General features: G+C 36.8%; 1 protein-coding gene across 1 annotated transcript in view; it reads left to right on the plus strand.

Moving 5' to 3' along the window:
- Positions 1 to 25,132, plus strand: part of LOC134678670 (SCY1-like protein 2) — a 132,696-nt gene that overhangs the window by 103,193 nt on the left and 4,371 nt on the right. The window contains exons 5-16 of the mRNA XM_063537316.1: positions 7,577 to 7,697; positions 10,304 to 10,399; positions 12,336 to 12,481; positions 13,269 to 13,399; positions 13,945 to 14,068; positions 16,467 to 16,612; positions 16,702 to 16,855; positions 16,937 to 17,186; positions 17,452 to 17,588; positions 17,796 to 18,054; positions 18,140 to 18,399; positions 22,702 to 22,842. Of these exons, the coding sequence (XP_063393386.1) occupies positions 7,577 to 7,697; positions 10,304 to 10,399; positions 12,336 to 12,481; positions 13,269 to 13,399; positions 13,945 to 14,068; positions 16,467 to 16,612; positions 16,702 to 16,855; positions 16,937 to 17,186; positions 17,452 to 17,588; positions 17,796 to 18,054; positions 18,140 to 18,399; positions 22,702 to 22,842 (1,965 nt within the window). The remainder of the gene's footprint in view (positions 1 to 7,576; positions 7,698 to 10,303; positions 10,400 to 12,335; positions 12,482 to 13,268; positions 13,400 to 13,944; positions 14,069 to 16,466; positions 16,613 to 16,701; positions 16,856 to 16,936; positions 17,187 to 17,451; positions 17,589 to 17,795; positions 18,055 to 18,139; positions 18,400 to 22,701; positions 22,843 to 25,132) is intronic.

Raw genomic sequence — 25,132 nt, forward strand, 5'->3', positions numbered from 1 at the left:
CAATTCTAGACACATTGTGTGGACTCTGTTACGACACATCTGACATTTAGTTACCACTTTGATGATTCTGCGACTGGAATGGTTATATGGGGGGTATCACAGAAATAGAATAAGCGACAATCTTAGAATCACTGCTGTGGGTAATATTCAATATTCCTTTGATTCAAAGAAATGGACAAAATTCATGGGATCGACCAAGATTCGAACTTGTGAATCTCCAGTCCAATCAAGGACGTAGCCAGAGCCAGCCAGTTAATAGTGCATTAAACTAAAAAAAACTGGACAAGTGCGAGTCGGACTCACCCACCGAGGGTTCCGTACTTTTTTGTATTTGTTGTCAGAGAAAAACAGAAATATAATCATCTGTGAAAATTTTAACTGTCTAATAGCTATCACGGTTCACGGTGACAGATAGACGGACAGACAGACGGACAGTGGAGTGGAGTACAGACCCTTTGGGTACCGAACCCTAAAACCATATAAAAAAACCGGGCAAGTGCGAGTCGGACTCGCGCACGAAGGGTTCCGTACCATAATGCAAAACAAAAACAAAAAAAAAACAAAAAAAAAACGGTCACCCATCCAAGTACTGACCACTCCCGACGTTGCTTAACTTTGGTCAAAAATCACGTTTGTTGTATGGGAGCCCCATTTAAATCTTTATTTTATTCTGTTTTTAGTATTTGTTGTTATAGCGGAGCAACAGAAATACATCATCTGTGAAAATTTCAACTGTCTAGCTATCACGGTTCGTGAGATACAGCCTGGTGACAGACGGACGGACGGACGGACGGGTGGACGGACGGACGGACGGACGGACGGACGGACAGCGAAGTCTTAGTAATAGGGTCCCGTTTTACCCTTTGGGTACGGAACCCTAAAAATGCGTGAATGGCACCAAGACCCAATGGATATGTTTTTCATCAAGGGGTTTGTTTTTCACCCCCACCCCCCACACACACCTCCCCGCAAAATCCTGCGGCTCTATTCTATAGCCAACCCGGGGTATACATTCTATTATGTACAACTATTATGTGCAACTGCCTATGCCCAGGAGTCCAATCGATGTATAAATTTATTTTCAGAATGAAAATATTTAGGTAGGTACCTTAAAATATTATGTCCTATTCCCGGCTTCGGAAACCGGTGAAATTTTATTGTCATATCTTGCGAAGCCGTGGCTCCGCATTTCACACATTTTCGGTGTGCATTCCCGTAGTCCATAATAATGTTTTGTTAACAATAATTCTTAAAATTTGGGCGTCGACGACAGAAGATCGACAGCGACATTGTCAAAGATTATGAATAAAGAAAAAACAAATTGAAATAGGTTTTCGTAAAATTTTATATTGAAAAAATAATAATTTACATAATTGGTTGACACGAATCAAAATAATTATGTGATGAAATAAGTAATTTGATTTGTTCCCAAAGTTATAGAGAGCCAGTTGGGAGAAATGTTGCTGTAGTAAAATATTTTTATGGTAATTACTGGCAATCCAGCTCTAGAAACGGAGCACACATGTACAATTATGAAGGGTCACGTCATTCCAAGGAAGTCAATAGGCCTTGGTATATATCTCTTCCACAACCGATATCTCTTTGGTCCTCGGAAGCAGCATTCGACATTCAATTTCAGACGCAGATTTGTACAAGGTTTATTTATTTTATCTACGCACATATCATTACTGCTCTAAAATGCATTCAGAAACCGTAGGAAATGACCAGCATTATCACAACCAATTTTACTATGAGAACTTTCTTATCTGTGGTAGTAGGTAAAATTTGTACTTTAAAGTTATAACTTTACAGATTTTTGTAAGGTTATGAGTTTTAAATTTGGAACAGCTGTCAAAACTCAAGTGGGTGTCTATTCTAGTATCCATAGATATTAAAACAATTATCGATACGAAACGTCAATTCGGTATATTTTTTAATATAAACCGTACGACATTTGATCTCGAGTGGCATGAGAATAGGGACTTCATTCTTTTGTCTATGAATTAAAAAAAACTACGGATGCGTGACATTTGTGAAAAAAAGTTTTCATTTACCGCCATTTGACTTACAGTTTCATCTTTTAATTAGTTTTAGGTTATAAAATTGATTTGATAGTTGTTTTTAAACAAACTTTAAGCAAAAGTATCGTGTAAAATGAGTGATAAAAAGATATTTAGGAGCCGCCACCTCTCAAATCTGCGAGTTAAGTCAGACAGCAACGATGGATGTCGGTTGAAATATGAGGTTAGTGAATATATAATAGAAGGTAATAATATGTGTGTAGATAAAGTAGTGTATGTAACTGTACATAATTAGGCATTAAAACACTCGTGTGATCCTCGTGTGAAACCCACACTCGTATTTTAATGCCTTTCATTATGTAGCAGTCACATAAACTACTATTCTGTTACAGTGTTACCTTATTAAATGACGTAATAGTTATTTGTTTTAGGAGGGGGCAAAGTTGTTGTTTTTTCGCTCGTACTAATATTGATACCCTAGCAAGCGAAAGATTCCAAAATTGAACCACGAGCGTAGCGAGTGGTTCGAAAAATGGAATCTTGAGCGTTGCTTGCGAGGGTTGCCAGCAAACATAAGAAAACAACTCAAAATTTGTATTTGATTACTTTGCCTCACATGTGAATAAAATGCAACTTTGCTATCAGTTTTTGAAGTGCAAAGTAAGGCTTTCCGAGCTGGTGTGGTGAAAACAATTTAATAATGTAATTTCATTTTTATTTGTACAATTCAGGTTGCAAGAAAACAAACTTGTTTTTTTATTACACTGTTACAATCCCTGTTATTGCTGCCGTTTCCTTTCCCATTGGTTACTAAGTTATATAAGGTGCTTCCTGTAACAGGAGCAATAATTTAAACTAAAGGCTTAAAAACTACATTTTTTAAAGTTGATGAACAAATGTTGGTCAGTTTGAGGCGTACAGCCTACAGTTTAATTTATTGCTCCTGTTACAGAAAACCCACTGTATAATTTAGAACATTATCAAATTAATCAAGCAACCTTCTAAAGACGGACTAACGCCATTCTAAGAGACTCCGTGTTCAACAGCAAAGGCCCCGTTAATCTCATAATCCATCTTAAGTAGACGTAACGTCACACTGATTCGATTCAATCGATCCATTCAATGGAGTTTAATCAAAACAGCGGTATTAGGATCCACATACACCTAAGTAGCAAGTACTAATAGGATTATCAGCTTGTTAGGATGCGGAAATGGATTTTATTTAAATAATCGGTTCTCAACTACATACTTAAAATACTAAGTATTTCTTACATTCACTAACATTAATTTATTATTATTTATTTTAATTTATTTTATTTTATTTGCCTTATTTTCGCAGATTATTTCTAATTATAATTACTTCTATCACTTTTATACGTGTTGAACTTTTGCCAACCATAGTAAGGTTCCTACTTCCTCCCAGCCTAGTCGTTAGTAACCCTGCCTACGAAACAAGAGGTCCCGGGTTCGATTCCATTTATTTGTGTGTTCATCACAAATATTTGTTCCTGAGTTATGGATGTATTCTATGTATATAAGTATTTATATATTTGTGTATACTTTATCATAACACAAGCCTTATTGAGCTTACTGTGGGATTCAATCGATCTGTGTAAAATTGTCCTAAAATATTTATTTAATTTAATAATGTATTAACAACTAACAACTTGCGTGTATCAAGTTATCGCCATACTATGACTCGTGTGGTGTACGTGGGTTTTATCAACTCCTAATTAGTATTATGGACAGAGATCTTAGTTCTGGTATAGAATGGAAACCTACCTAATTGTGTAGCCGTCCGTTTGCCTGTGCTTCTCAATAATATGATTGATCTAGTCCTTATAAATGCTTACACCACGCGTAGGTACGTCCAAAGTACCTAAAATCTATATTATTATAACACTTCTGTTGCATACTTTTAATTGAAATATATATCCTATAGATATGTACGTAAGAAGTATAAGTATGTATTACGGTATTAAGAAGAGCAAACAGGAAACTGAGTGTTTTTTTTTTAATTATTTCCTAAATATACGAGTAGAAAGAGGTAAAACCATGAAAATATTTATGTCCAAATATAAATTAATGAAACATAATTATAAGTATTGAATACACCGTCATACAAAGAAAGTTATAACGTTTTGTGAATATAGTTACGAGGTACGACCGCATGCGTCTCCATGGAAATGGATCTACTCAAGTTTATCCGCCCTTTTAGTAGCTACACCCTGGAGACGTTAGCACTCGCCCGCAATGGATATTAAGATTTACTTAACCTTATACTAAAGGATGTTGGAAAGTCGATAGGTACTTTACCTTAGTATATTCAAAATATGCAATAATATTGGTTACAATGTGAAAGAAAATTTGTATAAATATTTGTAGGTACATTTAGATTAGGTACCTATACAAGTATACACCTAATATGATAAATGCTTATTTAGAGCGAGAAATTGACAGTTTTTTGTGTATTCTCATTTATATCGAAACGCAACATTAACTGATTAAATATTTGGCGTTTTTAGGGTTTCGTACCTCAAAAGGAAAAAACGGAACCCTTATAGGATCACTCGTGCGTCTGTCTGTGTGTCTGTCTGTCCGTCTGTCACAGCCTATTTTCTCCGAAACTACTAAACCAATTAAGTTGAAATTTGGTACACATATGTAAGTTTGTGACCCAAAGACGGGGATGTAACGTAAACAAATGAATTTTAACACACTTTTGGGGCGTAAATAAGAAAATAAAAAAAATAAGTAGGTATTTCAAAGTATATCGTGTTAGATATCAAATAAAAGAGATGAATGTGATTTTTTTATAATTTTAGAGTTAACAGTTTAGAAGTAATTGAAGAAAATAGGCAGAAAATGACCATCCCCCCCCCCCTTTATCTCCGAAACTACAGGGGGCCGATTTTTGAATTTCGATCGCTCGATTTCGTCACTCGGAAATCGGTGGAAAACGGCGAAATGCTAATTTTTGAAATAAGAGCGATAGAAATTTGGAATCGAGTGGTATTGACCACTCGTTTTCAATTTTATTAGTAGAATATAAATGCATAGTAGTGGAGATATTATTGAACGAAATACACGAAATCGAGCGGTCGAATTTCAAAAATCGGACCCTGGCTCTAAAATTTTGAAAAAAAAAATACATTAAAATAGGTCTTTACCCATAGATGTCAGCAAAACCTATTAGAAATATATAGTCGAACTAATTACTTAGTTTTTGATCCGACCCCTACGGGTTTTTAAGGGCTTATCACTCGCGTTTCACATATAAAAAATAAATCGTTAAAAATTGATTAATGTACGGAACCCTTAGAACGCGAGTCCGACTCGCATCACTAGGCCGGTTTTTTTGTAAAAGATATCTACTTACGATAGTTTTAGATAAGTAGCTTTAAAATAACCAGAGAGAGCTGCTGCAACTCTCTTGAGAGTTTTGAATTTATGTAAGTACCTCCTTGTTTAAATTAAATGTAAAACTATTGTTCAGCTTAACATCTCTTCGAGTGCCTACAAGACTTACGACATACAGTATAAAACAGTTTTCTGTAACTTGGTTATGAACACTTTGTAGTGTTTATTTACCTACTTATTAAGCTTATAGTTCTCACGACTAAAATTGAATGTAATATTATTCATCTTTTAATATTCTATTATAATGTTATTTTCCTGAGTAGGTATTTATCGCGAGTAAATATTAATTGCCTCTAATAATGTAGTACACCCCTTTTCCAAGATATCTTGGCGTATTTTGTATAAAGTAAGACTCACTTTACCTACTTTAGCCAATTTAGTACTAGGTTCAACGATACTAAAGGCCGAGAATCTTTCACTTAAATTCCTACGAACCGAATCTATAAAATAAGAGTAGGTAGTAAACGGTGTACAAACGTGCTCTTTGAGTTTGGTTTCGATGTCGATATTGACCGATACGTGGGCCGTACTGAAAGTTTCTGGATTCTGATACATAGGTATATGAGAAGACTTATTTTTTCTAGGAATTTTCAGTACGGAGCGTAGTTTGACAGTTTTACAAGATGTCATGAAGTCTGGCCAGTTTGTCAGTAAAAAAGACGGAAGATTTGAAAACTAAAGGTGCTATATGTTTCTTTTTAATCTGTTGTTGTTTTTATTAAATATCAATAAATTTATTTCAATTAGCGTCCGATCACCTGTTTCAGAGAAAAAAATAATGTAATATTTAAGCACCTATTCAAAGCATTATTCAAAAAAGTCTCACTGTACCTAAGTTCCTGGGAATATACATCTCTTGTTCTACGCTTTATTAAGATATAATAAAGAAAAGTTGTTTTCATCTAACTTTTGGCCTTTGTTTAGCGAAATTTAATTAAGTTCGGCCGTTACGGATGCATAAGGTTTCTGAAACCAATACTGACAAGACCGGTAAGTTAGGTGACGAACGTTTAAAAATTCGGCCGACGGTAAAATTTCTTCCTAAATTGGATAAGTTGTGTAGCTCCCAGGAATAAAAGTGTTATTTTATAACAAACTTTGAACCGGGGTTAATTTATGATTCCGGGGTAAAACGTATGCAATGTTGCGTTTTGTTGGGTTAGGCACAGAATAAATAATAGTACTAGGCACAGAAGACTCACTCTCTAACAAAACGCGTCTTTCACGAGCAGCACAGATATGGCCGCTAGGTGGCGACAGCGCGACGCGCGGCTTATGGCAAACCCCAAAATTGGGGCCGAACGGATGTACTTTTAACTATCTGTAGCAAAGCGACGAAATCGCGGAGTGAGCCACGCCTGGGTTAGGTAAATCTATGGATAAGTAATTATCATCATGCTTTGTAGGTACGTAAGTACGTAACCCTAATGGGGACACTGATGGAAAACCAGAAATTATAATAGATAGCTAAATGTGTTAAAAACCAGTAGACACATTTTACAAAGAGGAAAATGCAGTGATGCCAACGCGTGACTTATAGGTATCGATTCTGCATTGCTAGTAACGCGCGCGCGGCTGTCAGCCGTATTCGAACAATGAGATACGTCAAATACATACTAGATATTGAAACGATATGGATTAGATATGTCAGTGTCAAAAAGTCAAATAAGTGTCAAAATTTACATTTCTTCAAACAAAAATATCACTTTTGACACTTGTTTGACACTGACATGTCTATTCCATATCTTTTCAATATCTAGTATTTGACGTATCTCATTGTTCGAATACGGCTGACAGCCGCGCGCGTTACGGCTGGCTGTGTGTCGAGAAAGTATAGAAAGAGTGGAACAGGGAGGCTGTGCAGGCTCAGACAGGCAGATTGCCAGCTGTATCGATACTTAATCGTGACTTTGTGTATCGATGCTGTATCGCGACTGCAACAATGCTGTAGGTATCGTTTACGTGTGCGAGGGTATATGGCCACTATGATTTTTCCCCGAGACCACCAAGGAGTCGATAGATTTGTAGGTGTACAATGACTGTGCGAAGTAAAGTTTAGTTTCAAAATCTTATATACGCGAGCTTTAAAGTCCAACAATAAAATTGGTGATTGATTTTTTAATCTGATCACGCAGATCATCGAGGCGCTGCACTACCTACACTACACGGCGCGCCAGATTCACCGCAACGTGTGCCCGCAAGTCATCATCGTGACCAGGCGCGGTACATGGAAACTTTTTGGCTTAGAGTTTATTGGTGAGTCTTGACAAGCTTGATCAAATGTTATGTTAACTTTAGAAAAAAATTAAAGACTCTTTGCGAAGCACTTAACCCATTTAAATTCCAGCTTTGGCTCTAGATATGAAGCGTAACTTTAGAATTAAATTTAGTGCTATTTCCTAGTAAACTGTGTGTAGCATTTTTACTAGGAAATTGGGACTAAATAAGTATCCTGTTTGTGTTGCACAGCTTACACGGCTGTTCAGCCATTCGAGTGCTAAATGAATTTGTATTCCTATTTCGTGGTCACGAAACGTTTACTAACCACTGTGCCATTTTAAACAAGTTTTGTATCCCACAATAGTAATTTCCCACTGATTCGTGTTCTTCAATGAACACGCATATCGGTATGTGATTTTTTTTAGTAGTATTAAGCATTCTGTTGTAAGAGTATAAAATCATTAGTAATCTGTTGTATGGTCATTTTGCCATTATCACATCTATTAATTTTACAGATAATAGTAAATGAATGAAATAAAAATTATCTGAGATACGTACCTAATATTCCCGCAAAAATTAGAAAAAAATATTTATTATCTGCTCAAATACATTCAATAAGGTCTATGAGACAATATATGTTTATAATATACATACTACATACTCAACAGCCTGCCCTCTGACATCAGACAGGAAGCCAATAAAGTAATATTTGGTAAAAAGCTGCGTAGTTACCTCGTAAATCGCGTATAGCAATTGATAAGCATTATTTTATTAGTAATGATAGATGTTAACTTTTTTTTTCTAATATACATAAGAGAGTAGAGACTGCACGATCCCACAGTCAAACCGTGTAAACTGTTTTGTGGGACACTGTAATTGTATAAGGTGAATATTTTTATGTTAATAAATAAATAATAAAAAAAAATAAAAATAAAAAGTCTTGGTACGAATGTTCACATCTAACGGCAATATCCATTAACGTTCAACCGTATTTAGTTAGTATTTTTACAAGAATGCTGGCAAGAGCCTGATGATTATGTCCTGAGAGCACATTAAAGATCTCCCTCATTACCTATGTCCACTGTACAATTTCATACTAAGACTTCCAATCTATGTAGTATTCTTACATCCCGCGCTATTTTCCAGTCCTGCTTGATATGGGATTACGGGCGCAGGATCCCGAGCGCGGTCCGGCATTGTACTTAAACTTGGAATGTTCTTAATTAGTTTAAGGCCATCCTATCGCCACTGACTCGATTCTATCAAATATCCCAGTATTGTGTTCAACGCTTTCGCCGAATAGCCTAGTACCTAATATATTAAATTCCAGATACTCTAAAGATTCCTTACACCTTGGCGGGTGTAACCTTCTGGTAATATTGTCTCTTTATGTTGTCCCTATGATATGAAAAAAAATAAGCTAGCTTTTATTTATTGTTTCATGGATCAGCAAATAATCCCGTGGGATTCAAAAAGTTTAGTCACCTATGTATGTATCTTAGGCTAATATACTCGATGAGCTCAGTGAAAAATGGAACACCTAAGTGTAAACTTAGACGACAGTCGTAATAAATAACGATAAAGACCAGTCGCCTCCCCGCAGATCGTAACAGCAAAGAAGGGGCTCCTTTAAATACTTAGGTATTCTAAAACGTACAGATAATAAAATATGAAAATTCCTCACGTATTTCGTCAGTTGTAGCAATATTTCATTGACTCACGTTTTACAAGTCGTTCTCACACGTAGCTTCCTTAAAAGAAACACTTTTTTTATAAATAAAAATTCAATTCTTATAGTGTATTGTTGAGGAACGATCAGCAGGCGACGGCGCGACGACAAACGGTATTTCCTGGGGGCACATTTCCTCGTCGTTTATTTTCTTTTAACTCCCGTAACGAGCTGCCTCTTTACAATCTTATTCGTAGACGCTTCACTCGAATATTTACTCAACAACCGAATAAATTTCACTTTGTGAACGGTAAATGGATTTTTACAGCAGTAGGCAATGTTTCTGCTCTTTCTGATAATTACAAGGGTGCATTCTAGTACTTTGGTTATTTGTTTAGGCTTGAAAGCATATTTCCGTCTCAATACTTTTTTTAAACGAAGTATTATTTTTCCTGGTGCAATTAAATAGATAGCTCTCATCTGGCTTCTGCCTTATGTCCAACAGGAGACGGTCCTTCCACCGCGATATAGCCGGCTGACGATACTATTCATAATAGCATTTCAACTTCCATCTGACAATTTTTTACATGTTCATGTGATCAGCTGGCGGTCTTTCCAACGCTATACGTAAAAAAGCTAACGATTTTATATTTACAATAGCATCTAAACTATCATCTAACAAAGTTTCAATCGGGATGCGGTAACTAGGTTTTTTACGTGTTTGGGTAACTGCCGTTCCTCAACCGCCAACGGAGTGGCAGCTGATGTCGACGAGGTTTCTGTTCACATCGCTCTCGCATGCGTTGACATACGAAATTAGCGCCTTGCCCGCGGACTTTCTACCTACGTTTTCCACAGCCTTTCTATTTAGATAACCAAGTTAAATTTTATTAAGGGTTTAACTTCGAATGACTGAGCTAAGATTGTGCCATCCGTTTAGCGAAACTACATTTCATATTTATGTTTGTTTCAGAAAATATTCTTGGAGATGACCCCACAGAGATGCTGACAGTTGCCCCGTGGTCTATCAAAGTGGCCAAGATTGCCCAACCAAACCTTGATTATTTGGGTAAGTGTACAGTAATAGGAGTAATGAAGCATTACAAGCCGACCGCTATAAGCTACATCCAGGAATAAAGAGTTTTTTTTTTAAATAAAAAGTAAGGATACAGTTGTAAACTTTTACTTTCAAGGAATATGTAGTTGTTCAGACATTAAAAAAATACTTAGTATTGTTACACGTGTCCGACATGTCCGTCCCTAGACGCATCATAGCAAAATGCAATTTGAATACAGAAATACTCGTGTACAGTCCCGTACGTGATTTAAAATGCAAATACCCACACCAGTTGAACACTACATTTATCTATTCCGGAATATGCTAATGACATATCGAGATTAGATTGAAAATGTATTAGATATAACAGTGATTTCTAATACATTCATTACACAAATTGTATTATTTTATTTTCTTACATTAGGAAACTCCCGTACATTTTATCAATTTAACATAAGAGATACTTACCTAATGTCGATCATAAGTTTCAATCTATATTAATAGGTATTCCCTTAGGTTCACGTCTCTCCTGTAGAAACACGCAGTATAAATTAATAAGTATTACGGAACATCTTAACAGATCAACCTAGCCCCAATCTAAGCAAAGCTTGTACTACGGGTCCTAGGCGACGATATACATACTTATACAGTTAAATAGATACTTATATACATAGATTACAACCATGACAGAATCCTCAGGAACAAATATTTATCTGTGTTATCACACAAAATAAATGCCCTTACCGGGATTCGAACCCAAGATCATCGGCTTCGCAGACAGGGTCACTATACACTAGGCCAGACCAGTCGTCAATTGAAATTCCTCTAGACGCCAATTCTTTTAATATGACGGGAACTTTGTAATATGTAGGTAGGTATATGAAGTCAACTTTACTGCCCCACCTGCGACAGAATTTTTAAGAGAAGTTCGGCTTTGCAAGCCATATTAGAGCTCACGCTCGTGATAAGCTGGGGTCGCCGTTGCCGATTACGGCATGGATAGCTATTTAATAATATATGAAGATGCGATTTAAGATTTTAAGCTTACCTATATAAGTATGCTGTATTCCACAAAGTTAAATTGAGGCTAGACAACCTCGGACGAGCTTAGGAAGTTTTGGTTTAATGTACCTAACGGCATGTGCAGAACGGCGCACGAGATCGTCAAAGTTTTAACAACTACCTACCTATCACGAAACTTCTACTAGGAATTATATTACTCCAAGTGCGACATACTTGATTAAAAATAACTTGTCTCAAATTAATATAAGTAGTAAACATGTGGCTTAGAAAAAACTATTAATGAGAATTATTTTAAACGTAAATGTAAGTAAATATATACTCGTATATCGTTATTGTACTCTTTGCGGACGGGAAGTTGTTAGAAAATCTATTTATATTTAGTTTTTATGTTTAAAAACATGTTTTAAAAATCATTGCAAATAGTGCACCCAGCTAATTATCCAAGCCGGGTCTACACTACGAGCTATACCTATCATTTCAAGCTATAGGATGGAGTACCTAAGATTGACAGATCAATGATTTGATATCTATGTCTCGTTCATACAAGTCCGTTGTATATTGATCGTGTGAAAACTACTTAATAAAATAAATGACTACACAACTTTAAAAATTTTCATGGTGGGTGGGTACAAACAGGGTGCACAAATTATTTTATTATTTTGAATGAACATGGAAGTATGAGTTAATGTGCTTTAATCTTTAGTTTAGTTTAGTTTTAAGTAGGGACTTTTTTATGTTAGGATGCGAAGGTATGAGTGCCTGATGTCACCTAAACTCCGCGCCAGAGGAATAATGCCGCAAATCCATTCGGTGTACCTATATGTAGTTGAACATAATTAGGTAGGCAACAAAACACTCGTGATCCTTGATTACGAAACTCGCTTCGCTCATGTCATCTGTTACTTTCCTTGCTTGCTCTGCGCAGCTCCCGAGGTGCAGACGAACGGCAACTGCAACATCTTGTCGGACATGTTTTCACTGGGGCTGGTGATCTGCGCGATATTCAACTCCGGAAAACCACTTATACAGGCCAACAACAACCCCATGCTTTACGTCAAGCAAATCGAATTCGTGAGTACTTACTTATCAGCAATAGAAGCATTCCATGAAATTCTCTACCGTTTGTCCCGTACAAACGCGAATGTTCTGAAGATTTGCAGGTATAAGAGTTTCCTTTTCTAAAACAAATGGTCAAAAATATGCACAGAAAAATAATCGCCTGCTATGCCGAAAAAAAGTCGCAACACAGGAAATAAAATGCGTTTGTACGGGACAGCCCGTGAAATGCTCCAATACACGGAGTTACTTTCAGTAGGTACGAAGACCAATGATAGACGATCATAAGAGCTACCGATTTGGGTCCTATGTATGTTCAGCTAATACATCCCATTACTCCAAAGGCTCTTCCCACGCCAAAACGGGCTGTACCTATTTTCAACGCTGGCGCAGTGCGTGTTATTTTAGTATAAAGTAAAAAAAGAAAGTGTAAAGGGACGGTCCAGGTATTCTTTTCAATAATACTACCATACTAGCCCAAGCCAACATTCTTAGTTCGGCGTAAAGTATCATAATAGTTTGAATTATGATTATCGTTGCATTTTGATTTCATTATTTATGCTATTTCCTAACTATGAAATGTAGGATTATAATTATTTTCATATAGCTACGACCTACGAACTGAATTTTGACATAATGAGATTAATGAGGGCCCGTAGCACCATACTATTTGTTAACGTCAGGTTTCTTTGCTTGCCACCGTCATATGGAAATATTTACATTTGACGTGATTACCTACGTATATTAGTGTACATGGTGCAACCCGCCCTAAGGCTGGCTCTGTATTGTTATTTGTGATCAGTTGGATGAGCAAGTAAGCGCCGTGTTGCCGCGAGTGCCTGCCGCGCTGCAGGAGGCAGTGCAGCGGCTGCTCTCCCGCGACCCTCATCCGCGTCCCACCACACAGCTGCTACCCCTCATCAAATACTTCAAGTAAGATTACCAATCATTCACTCGGCGTTAAACTAGCTCACATGTGTATCTACAATGTTGTACTTACAATCGGCTCATTTCGTTGTTTACCGCGTTTTCGCACAGTAAAGTCAAATTCAAATTTATCTTCCATTGTCGAACGCGGTTTTTATGCGGGATGGGACTAAACTAGTGACATAAGGGCCACTTGCACCATTCACTAACCCGGGGTTAACCGGTTAAACCTGGAAGTACCACGGTTACCAGTACAAATTGACAATAGGTTTACCCCGGGTTAGTGGGATGGTGCAAATGGCGCTTAGGGCCACTTACACAAATCCAGGTAACTCCGGGTTTCACCGGTTAATCCCGATTTACCTATGATAGATTTATTCAAACTGAAAATTAGCAAAAATTTTTTTTGCACCTTTTTTTTAAATATTGTTACGGTTAGTTAGAAGTGATTTGGTATGATGATTTTGCATTTAGTAACGTGAATTATATGTATTTATTTATTATTATCATTTATCACGTTAAATATTGGATCAATTATTGATTGTTACTAGATGCCAAAGCGAAGTCGCTATTCAAGCCATGCAGTTCCTTGATGTGATTACAATGAAGGACCCCAACTCAAAAAGCAACTTCTACAGGCAAACTCTCATCGACGCACTTCCATACATACCAAAGGTACGACTCTTCAAAATATATATACTTACTAAAAAGCTCCCGTTGTGTAAGTATAACCCATTCCCTAATAATGTTCGGAAACTTCACTCACAAATATCGTTGTCAAAAGGAAAGTAATTAACAAAGTATAATCTCGACCTATAAGTACCCCAACATTTTTCATTTCGTGAGAAAGGCAAAAGTGATCACGGTATATTTTAACTTTTTAATTACACGATCAAGCTGCCGTGAACTTTGATGAATACTTTTTAAACCCTATTTTAGAGAACAAAAAACATTTTACAATGTAATCGAGCTAGGGAATGCAATCCCGCATGAGGAACTCAATCCCGGTATTCCGCGGGATTGCCATTTTAAGTCCCGCGGGATCCCGGTATTTGCGGGATCCCGCAAGTTAGTATACAATTTTACGAATTAGTACTAAATTTGAAGGTTGAAAACAAAAAGTACCGTAAGTAACTAAAATTAGAAATAGTACATTTTGTATTAAAAGAATACGGTATAATGACAGTAATCAAGAATTTAAGAACGTGTGTAAAGGCTTAATTAACGCGATTTCGTAAGTCCTGTACCACTCGTGGCACACACAATGTTTTTCATCACACCTGTGAAGAAAAAAGAGGGAAAACAATAAAAAAATCTGCCTAATTTCGGACGTACCAACATAACAATATTCCCTGGGTACAAATTTAAGATTTACGGACCGCGTCGCCTACGTAAAATAACACCTTTTACGAGCAAGTGTGATAAAATAAATAGATAAATTCGGGCAAAATGCTCTTCCGTGTCATTACCCCTTTCCTCCATAGATGCATTTAGGTTCCGTGAAGAATTTTCGCCAGTAGGCACGTGCCCGAGCCTGTGTTCCTTGTAGTAACACGTAAGAACCATGTCGCTCTTCGATCCCGCAAATCTCGCGGGATCCCGCTTAATTTACGAGCGGGATTAATCCCGCAAATTGCATGCGGGATCCCGGTATTTCGGGATCCTGGTATCCCGGTATTGCATTCCCTAAATCGAGCAGTATAGGATAACGGATAACCATTTTCTACCAATTAAGTATAGGCAGACACGTCGTTTCTACCAAAGTTTTTCTTTAGGCATGTTTTAGTGTATTTTTCTATCAAGCTAACTTTGATGTTTATTTTTTTATTTTAATTTCGTCAAACTATATCAACGGTAATTTACCTCTAGGAAGGATTTTGCGAATCCAGGGGTCAAGTTATGGAGCAAAAAATATTTTCGTTTTTTTTTAATTACCTATATCTTTTGTTGACACAAAGCAAATATGATTATATTGATTACTCAGCAACATATTAAAGTTTTCAAGAAATAAAAAATATAGGTATATATTGTAGATACTAGTAATAATAATCTAAAATAAAAATGTATGAGTAGAGCAGTATATATATTTTTCATTCAGGTATTTTTTTCCTAAAATATAGGTATAGTAGAGTTAGACCAAGAGAAGTCTGCAACGATTCTAATAGTCACAAGTAGACAAATGTCATTTTTAATACAGTTGCTCAAAAAGTGCTACTTTACGTAGCTGTTTAGCGTGCGGAAAGTTGGTTATCTCGAACTAGTGCTTTTTACTTTTCCAATTTTTTTAAATTTATACTTGTTCCAATTCACGACTACTTATTGATGAGTGTTAATATTAGTTTCCTTTAAACGTCGTAATCAGCATAAAAACCTACCGTTAATGTAAGAATACGAAAAATATTACATATTTCATATTTAATTACTTACCTCTTCATCATTATAACACGTTTATTTTTTAATATTCAATATTGAAAATTCCGTTCTTAAGTTGACTGAATGGAACGGAATAGCTGCCAAACGCCCATAGATATAATATACTTAAAGACGACGTCTAACCGAGCTGTCACTGTTACCACTTTTGTTTAGTGTACGATTAACAATGTTTTTCTTATTTTTTCGCAACTGTATTAAAAAACGTCGTTCGATACACGTGCGGAAATGTCATTCTTCACTCGTCCCGAGTCTTGCCGGTACTCGTGAAGTAATGACATACCTTCCGCACTAGCATCGAAATGTACTATTATGCGCCATAATTTTATGGAGTGTGGCGTTTAAAATAACACTAGCACTCATCAAAATCGTAGCAAACTCCTCTTGGTTCAACTCTACGAGAATGTGTGCGAATTGTAAGAAAAGTACGAGTTAGTCGTCCTTTGTTTAGTTTCGTCCGAGTAACAAAGAAAACTTGCAACAGAAAAGTTACGAATACAATGGAAGTGAAAAGCGGGTAAAGTTATCAAAGAAAAATATTATTTCACGGACCAGTGGAACTTCATGCATGTTTACTAGGTGAGCGCGGGTCGACTGGTTAGGTAATAGTGATTAAAGGGTTGAGAGTTGAAGTGTGTTTCAGAAACTGCGCTGGCAGCTGGTGTGGCCCGCGCTGCAGCTTGAGGTGCGCACGGCCGAGGTGCTGGCGGCCGTGCTGCAGCCCATCATCTGGCTCACCAACGAAGCCACCCCTGACGAGTTCAGCCACTATGTTCTTCCCACCCTCAAGTAACTAATAAACCAATATTTCCCGCTCTAACCTTAAAATCCAAATGATTTGTCTAACTATATATGTAAAAACAAAGACATTTTTTCAGGAACCTGATGAATTCTCCAAAGAGTGTTCAGGCCTCTGTCACGGTCTTAGAGAATTTGCACATAATTTTAAAGAAGTGCAAAAAGGATGAGGTGAACAATGAGATTATGCCTATGCTCTACACAGCTTTGGATAACAACACTAATCAAATACAGGTTAGCTAATTGTACCCAAACGAATTATTTTTCTCTGTTAACGTATAACTACATCAAACTTATAACTATGGTTGCTTACAGACTTCGTCTCTGATAGCAATGCAGAACGTATCCGATTACATCGAGGATAAGGCTCTCCATGGAATTGTGCTGGGAAAGGTTAAAGTGCTATTGGAAAAAAATCAGAGTGATGTTAAGATAATTAGCCTAATCCTCGGATTTTATGAAAAGATTTTAGTTAGATTGGAAAGAAATCATATTCTCGAACAAGTGATCCCCACTCTCCTGAGCATGAGGTTGAGCGATCCCGACATTATCAACCGCGTTGTCCGTAAGTACTTATGCAATCGATGGAATTTTCAGCGAAGGATCCGACATTTTTAATTTTATATATGTAGGTACCTACTGCTATTTGATTAAGTAATTCTTTTCGACTTTTTCTACCTATTTTCATCTTCATAGGGTGTTATTATTTAAGTACTGCGCTGCGAACTATTTACCGCAATGTTTTGCGAAATGTTTGTCTCTGCGAAAGTATTGTGCTAATATATTCCTAAAATTAAACAAATTTATTACGATAGCCGTTTTGATTACAGGGCTTTACAAGTCAATGCTCTTGGAGCGGAAATTCGGCTTAACAACGAACGTTATGGCAACAAAGATGATCCCATCACTGGCACCGCAAACCGTCAATCCAGCGTTGAACGTTGACCAATTCACTAACCTAATGGAGGTATTGCCTTATTATCACAAGGCAGTTTTGTTAAATAGATTGTGCCTGTGTATCTGTAGTTTTGTGTGTAAAAACGTGATAGTGTCATTTATAATATACCTATTTGTAAGTAAGTACAAAAGGATGAATGACTGGGACTCTTAAACTTTGATATTACCCAAACATAAATGAACAAAAGTAGATACAAACTTTAAATACTAATTTCAGATTCTCTATGATATGCTGGACAACATTGACAAGAACCAGCGCTACAAATTGAAGCTGGACAGCTTGACTTTGCCAAGTCCCGAGCGGCATCGTCCACTGCGGCACCAGATGAGCACCGACAATATGAACGTACCACCCTTCAACATCCCTAATTTGCGTGTAGAGCAGCGAAAGACTTCCAGCGCCGAAGACATGGCACGCAAGAACTCTATCGGTGGACAGAGTATCGGCACGGGAAGTGTTGGTGGTGGCTTCAAGAGTAAGTCCAATATTTGTTAGACAGGCTTAATCATTACACTCTAAAACACAATAGACCGACACTGATAACGTAAACTTTTCCTCAGGTACTGGGATTGGGCAATGGTTCTTTGGATCGAGCAACTCCACAGCCGCTGATAACAACTTTTTACGTGTGGCTAGCGCATTTCCTAACCGTCGCCTCTCTGATAACACTCTAATGACCCCCAAAATTCGTATAGCTCCCTCTTGTGCATCGTCCCCCGGTGGCACTCCAGGGGGTAACTCAGGATTGCCCACAAGACGCCATTCCAGTATTGGCCCTCAAGAACGTCGTGGGTCAGCAGTCAATTTGTCGCCGCCTACCGTAAGTACAGCACATTTAGCAATGCTTTTTATGTCGTATATTAGTGTCGCTTGATATTAGACTGTAGTTAATTGAGATTAATCAGGAGTCAATTGAAAACCATGAGCTATTAAGTCATGAATAGTACGCACGTGCTAGTGCTTGAGGCAGCCGTTGGTTATTGGTTGGTAAGGCAGGTGACGGTAATCGGCAAGATGTTTTAGTGATGGTGGTGGTTATTTGGTTTTGGCAGGGCTACCAGTACAGGGGTCGAGGCGGCTCGGGCTCGAGCCTGTCCGTCCCGTCGGCATCACAATGCGTTGTAAGTGATATGCACCGCGTACGCCTGCCTGGCTACGTGCTCTCCCTGAACCCTCTATTGAATGTCGACATGGAACGGCTTGTCATATTGATGTGGTCTATTATCTTCTGCGGTCGTATCTTCTTCCCCACCGACAGGGAGAGATTTCTCATCGCTCACATCGCCATTATAATTGTACATCTGCACGAACCCGGTTGGCGTCTCTATCATGCAACAAACTCTATCTGCCCGTTCACTAAACCTCTCATCGCATTATCATACGCTATATTATCTCTTCAATCCCGCGAGACAATTGTGGCAATGTAACCTTCAGGGAGAATAAACATGGTGCATGGTTGTACAACTGTCCTGTTATGAACGCGATGCATGAGGACCTCGACGTTACATGTATCAAAACGCCCGAGTCGGAGACTAGTTCCACACTGAATGCTATATCATCTATTATCAGTATCACAATGAGCGGTAGGCACGCCTGCTGATGGTATCTGTGTTGTCTGTCTTATGTCAAACCATGCAATTGGCCAGTAGATTCTAACTTTAATAAAATGGGTTTAAAAAAAGGTTAATATTAAACTATAGTTAAAATTAATTCCCCATCGATAATAATAATAATGTTTACTTGCCTATGGATCGAAAATTGCTTTTGCTTATAAGTTTATGTTTAATTTAATTAAAATTAATGTAAAATACTAGTTTATTTATTTGATTTGTTTTGGTGATTGCAGGAGCATTGCATTGAGACTGAGTGATGAGTAACACTTGAGTAGTTAAAATTAAATAACCAAATTAAGATTGATCGCTATCTCCCAATATCAATAAATGTATATGTAGGGCGAAATAGGCCGAGACCGATCTGAAGAATATCAATTCAATTTTGAATGGAGTGTAAAAAAATATTTTTAGGTAAATATGTAATATTACTAGTTCATAATTTATAGGTACTAGTGAAAACGTGACATAGTTACGCAATTACATTTCAATAAAAAAATTGAATCGGTAATTTAATAATCGGCCTTGACCAACCTCAACTTGAAACTATTTTTTTACGAATTTGAGTTTATGTGACACCTTTATCCAGACAACTTGAGAGTATAAAGTAAATTAAGGGACATGTTAAATACTTGTTGCTCCAACACATAATGCCAGTCGCATACTTGTATGCCAAAAGCATATCTCGTATCTACAAAGATATATGCTTGGAAGGGTTTCATAATTATGTTACAAATATCTAAAGAACGTAAACACTCATGCATTTAGAAGACATGATCTTTGTCGGACGCCTTGTTTATGTTTGATGTTATTCGTGAAAGGCAAACTCGTTAGTTAATATTTCATCTTTTTATGTCCGAGTATTTATGTAAGGCTCTGCGCCGAACATTTATAACGCTGTCTCATTCACTGTTGCTGTTTGTTCTTCTACGCAGCTTGCACGGAGCATGATCGTGAGTACAGTTTCTCTCTAGATACAGTATCCGTCTAGGCGTAGTGGACGCGTAGGGGGCCCGTGAGAGAATAATGTAACCTCTGCGGGTCCGCTATGGAACGATATTCCTCGTTACGGCTTCCCTACGTTTCCACTTCACTTTTACGGGCCGTAACAGCTACGACGATCCTCGTCATATTTTCTACCTCCCTACTGTTGCTCTAATTCCTTTCGATTCACTATGCCTTTTCGCAATTGAGTCGTTTGGATAATGAGTAGCGTACGAACATGTAGTGGAATTCTTTACAGAGCGGGCAATAGAGCCGCCTAGGTATATTTTATGATTAAATTAATAACTATTAAATGATTGATATATCTAAAACACTTTTTCTTCAAGTACTACCAAAGTTAAGAATAGTAATAGTTATTAAATAATTTTTCATATTATTTCTCAATTATCAATATAGACTAACACTTATGATAAACACTAAAGTAATTTCTTCAAATAGTATAAACAGTTATCTAAATTGACAACATCAGATTATATTGTCGTATAGAATTTATGAAGTTATTGGCTAATAATGAAAATTAATTGTAAGAGTTATAAACGAATTTAAATGGCATAATATGTAACGTCATATTTCCGACACAACCACATAGCTAGTAATTGATTTTATAAATAATTTATCCATCTATCATAAAAAGTTTGTAAGATAATAATAACGACTTTATTGTCTTCTCTGTTCCGATTGCCACCATATGTCCGTACACTAATTATGAGATATACATCGGTACGCTGATCATTTTATCATCATAAGAATAACCAACTATAAAAATCTTACACAAAGATGTTGCCAATCCATCAATTTCACTCGAATAGCGAAGAAATGTCATTTATTTTAAGTACCTAATATACACGTTATATCTACCTAAAGTCAATCCTCACTTTGAATGCTCGAGTATAATTATAAAAGTCAAGTACCTATCTAGTAATAATAAAAGGCCATTAAAACAATACAAAAAAAGGTTTTAGAATAGTTCTGCTAAACAATTCTATATAGGTTTTTAGTCCCGTAGAAGGCATTATCTGAGCAGTCAAAGTAACCCGGATTGGCGGCAACATCTCCGTGGATTATTGATTCATTCGTAGTGTAAGTAGTTGTTAACGAGAAAGCAAACTGAATCACAAGAATTTCCATAAACCCAACACGCTTCCGTACGCTAAAGCTGAAAGTGATTACGATTTAAAATTAATGGCATGTACGAGTAGTAGTTACACTCTACTAATTTCGTTGCAAGAGTCGGCTGAAAGATCAAACGTGTTTCATTAACAATTAATAAAATTGTGATAATGAAATACACTTTTTCAGTTGTTAAGTTATAGTTTGAAATTGTATCACTTGCGACAGCATGCATCTAATGTCATATTTGTGCATATGGCAGATAGTTACTGAAAATAGTTCACTGCACGTATAGTATTTAACATTATCTTAAAAGCTCTACGTTTTTTTATGTTCAATGTTTTGAAATTATTTAAGCTGTGCACTTATGAATAAAGGTGAAAAAAATACCTATATGTTACATTTCCACTTCCACCTTATAAAACTGGTTCGCCGCTAAGCGTCAACTCAGAAAAAGTCACGCGCCTGCCAACATTAGTGGCACAAGTTAACCAGTATTACGTCATAGCACCTAAAAGCTGACTGTTAAAAGCTCTTGGCGTCCAAAGGGAATAACCCTTTTGGATATCACATAGTTTTCGTGGCGTATTTAATTCTCGTGTATAAGATAAGCCTGTGCTTAGCAGTGAGAGGAGTGGGACGTTTTTATATGCTTAACTATTTTTGTAGATATTGAGAAAAAAACTATAGGTAGTTGACAATACGAGTACGGAAACGGTAAAAATGCTTATTTTCTTTGTCATTGATTTATTCAATGGCAAATATACGATATTTCCGATACGTTACTCTGTGTATTGTGCCCTTCTTTGCGCTATTTACCTAGAGTTATTAGACTTATTACTTATTTATAAAGCCCAATAAATTGACAAATAACCCATTTCACATACATATTTATCTTTTTAATGTTTAATGTTTGACTGTCATTTTGGATGATGCTGCTGGTTATTTCTATCTCCATAAATAATTGCAGTAAGCCTAAACTCATGGTAGGTTTCTCTACGAGATCTCCTCCTGATTGGAGCGCTTGATTCTAATAAGGTAGCAAACACATCGAAAATGCGTACGGCCCAATTTTGTAGGTATGTATTATATTCGACGCCGAAATATCTCAACTTTCACTCTAAGCCTTGGCGATAATGTCAAGTGCAAAAAATCAAAAAATATTTGTGAGCACCTTGCTTATGCGCTGGATATACCTTACTTAATTCAATCGTATACTGTATGACAAATGTTTATAAATTAATAAGTAATTTAATTTATGATTCTGAATTAAGTAATATGTTGTATCAAGCGCTTTACATTGATATCGTTGATAGCGTCTGCAGCCATTTGCCAATTGTATTATTGAAATCATTTTGTAATTTCATAATAATGAAGAAGCTTGTGTGTTCATTTAGGGCGGGTCTATGCCTAATACGTCGTCCAGCGTGCCGTTTCTGCTAACGTCATCGATGCAGTCGATCCGATCACGGCGGCCGTCGGCGTGCTTGAGTGGCTCGCAGGGCTCCGGCATCTTGCAGCAGCTCAGCAGTGGCATGGTAAGGCACTTGCCCGTCGGCTCCTCGAGTTCCGTGCACAACAAGTTGCCCACGCACTGGGGTGCGCTTCAGGGCGCCTCCAGTGCCGGCTACAACGCGTTGCAACATACGGCCATCGCTGTCAGGAAATGCCCCTCGCTCAATATTACACTGACGCGTTAAAATCGTCATTACCGACACATGAGTAACTCGGCACTTCCGAAGAGACGTTACCCGGAAAGTATACCATTCAGGATTTAATCATTTGTTATGTACAACTCTTGAATTCATCTAAGGTATAGTAGGAGCAAAATAGCGAGCAGTAGCGTCTCTTCGGTGCGAGCGAGCGTGCGCGCGCGCCACCGCGGCTGCGCGCGCGGCCCCGCCGACCGAAGCTTCCGTGGCAGTCGCCTGCAACGGCAATCCCCGTCCGACCCCTCAGTGTTTAGTAGTTTCAAAATATTGATGTTGTAACACCATATTAGATTTATTTGCCATTACTTTTTAGAAAAATACTTATACCTATACCTTTAGTTCAATGTTATTTTTGATGTAAAATTAATATTAATTATCTGTTTAGATTAATTTAATTTCTAAAAGTAATTCTGCAGTAAAATGGGAATTTGTAAGCTTTAATCAAAATAATGTGGACATATCACTCGTTTGTTGATCATATATAATTTTAAAATGGTGTAAAATGTCCAATTTTAATAAACATAAAAAGTATATCGAAAGTTTGAACAGAAGAAGTTACCATGCTGATATGATACATACAGCAAAATGATAATGGTGCTGTGATATGGTATTGTTATAGAAAAAATTAGACACTACTGAAATTAGAGGGAATAAACCATTACGGTAAAACCTTAGAAACTATTTATGTTCGTTACTCCTTTGAGTACAAAAACGTTTCCAAATTTTAAAAAAATGTGCCAAAGGAAGAAGTTAACCTTAAATTATCTATTAAGTTACTAAATTAATGATATTGGGACTTATATAAGTCCCTATTAAGAGAAAGTTATATTTAACTAAATATTGTATTTGTATGGAAAATCTTGCAATCAAATCGTCTAAAAAGTGACAACAAATTGTGAACTTTAGTTAAAACGATACTGACTTAATATGAGCTCGTGAGAAGCTATTGTTTTGCAATGGGGGAAGTAAATAGCTAGCCAACTGGTCGACTTTTGCCCAAAACGTTTCAATATTGCCGCTAGACCATTTTCGATTCTAATTAGACTGACAAAATAATTTAAAATGGTCACAAAGCTGACGTATTTTTATCAGTTGTACATCCACTGTTCTTTAAGGTTGCACGTCGAATTTTTACTTTATTTCTAAATAGCTTTACCATTAACGAAGAGTAAATTATATTGTAGTAAATATTGCAGGTAGATATAAAATAATAGAGCTATCATAATTTCATAATGAAACATACACAAACAGATACATAAAGCTAAAAAAGTTCATCTGTTTTAGCTAAAGTAAAGTTAACGTGAAGGTATAATTAGGTATGCAAAGTCCAGCGTCCCGTAGAGTTAAATTTGAATGACTTCGCCGCTTTTGTCAGTCCCGTAAACTAGGTGTTTACCAACTTACGCTACGGCGCTGACGCTGGCGTGTGCGGTCATAGGAAACACGAGAATATTGTCGTATTACGATTACAAATAACATTTTTCATTCTTCTTAATACCGCCTGCATAGAAACAGACTGATGCCCCAATCCTGTCATAATAATTTTTCACATAGGTAGCTTGGGTCCGGTGACAGCTGATACCTACTTGTTTTACATAATTTTCGTTTTAATGTTATAAATTGTATAGATATAACAGCTGTCACCGTACCCAAGCTCTGTGAAAAATACTATATCACATCGATAACGCTTAATAAATAGGTAGCATGACACGAATAACGCATAAATAAGTGTAATATAAGTAAAACTACCACGGAAATTAAAATTGTAGAAACCACATAAGTATTGTGCTTATTCTACTTAATCTAAATTGTACAGCCACTGGACATTCAATCAACCATCGGTACATACTTACTCAGTTTAAAGAACAATTCTAAATGCAATGAGTTTGATCCTACAGCTTTTATCCGGGTATATGTACGTATAACATAAAAATCCTTGTTCAATTTAATATTCAACTGGATTTACTCCTAATATTTTTGTATGAGCCAGTGGCCCGTGGTAGTATAGTGACCTATTTTTGTAAGGTATTAGAAACTTATTAGTCGCAATTACTTAATAGTGAATTATCCCACATTATTTTTATGTCAATTTATTGCGCCAATTTTTTTATTTGTT

This window comes from Cydia fagiglandana, chromosome Z, assembly GCF_963556715.1.
Source record: "Cydia fagiglandana chromosome Z, ilCydFagi1.1, whole genome shotgun sequence".
NCBI lineage: Eukaryota > Metazoa > Arthropoda > Insecta > Lepidoptera > Tortricidae > Cydia > Cydia fagiglandana.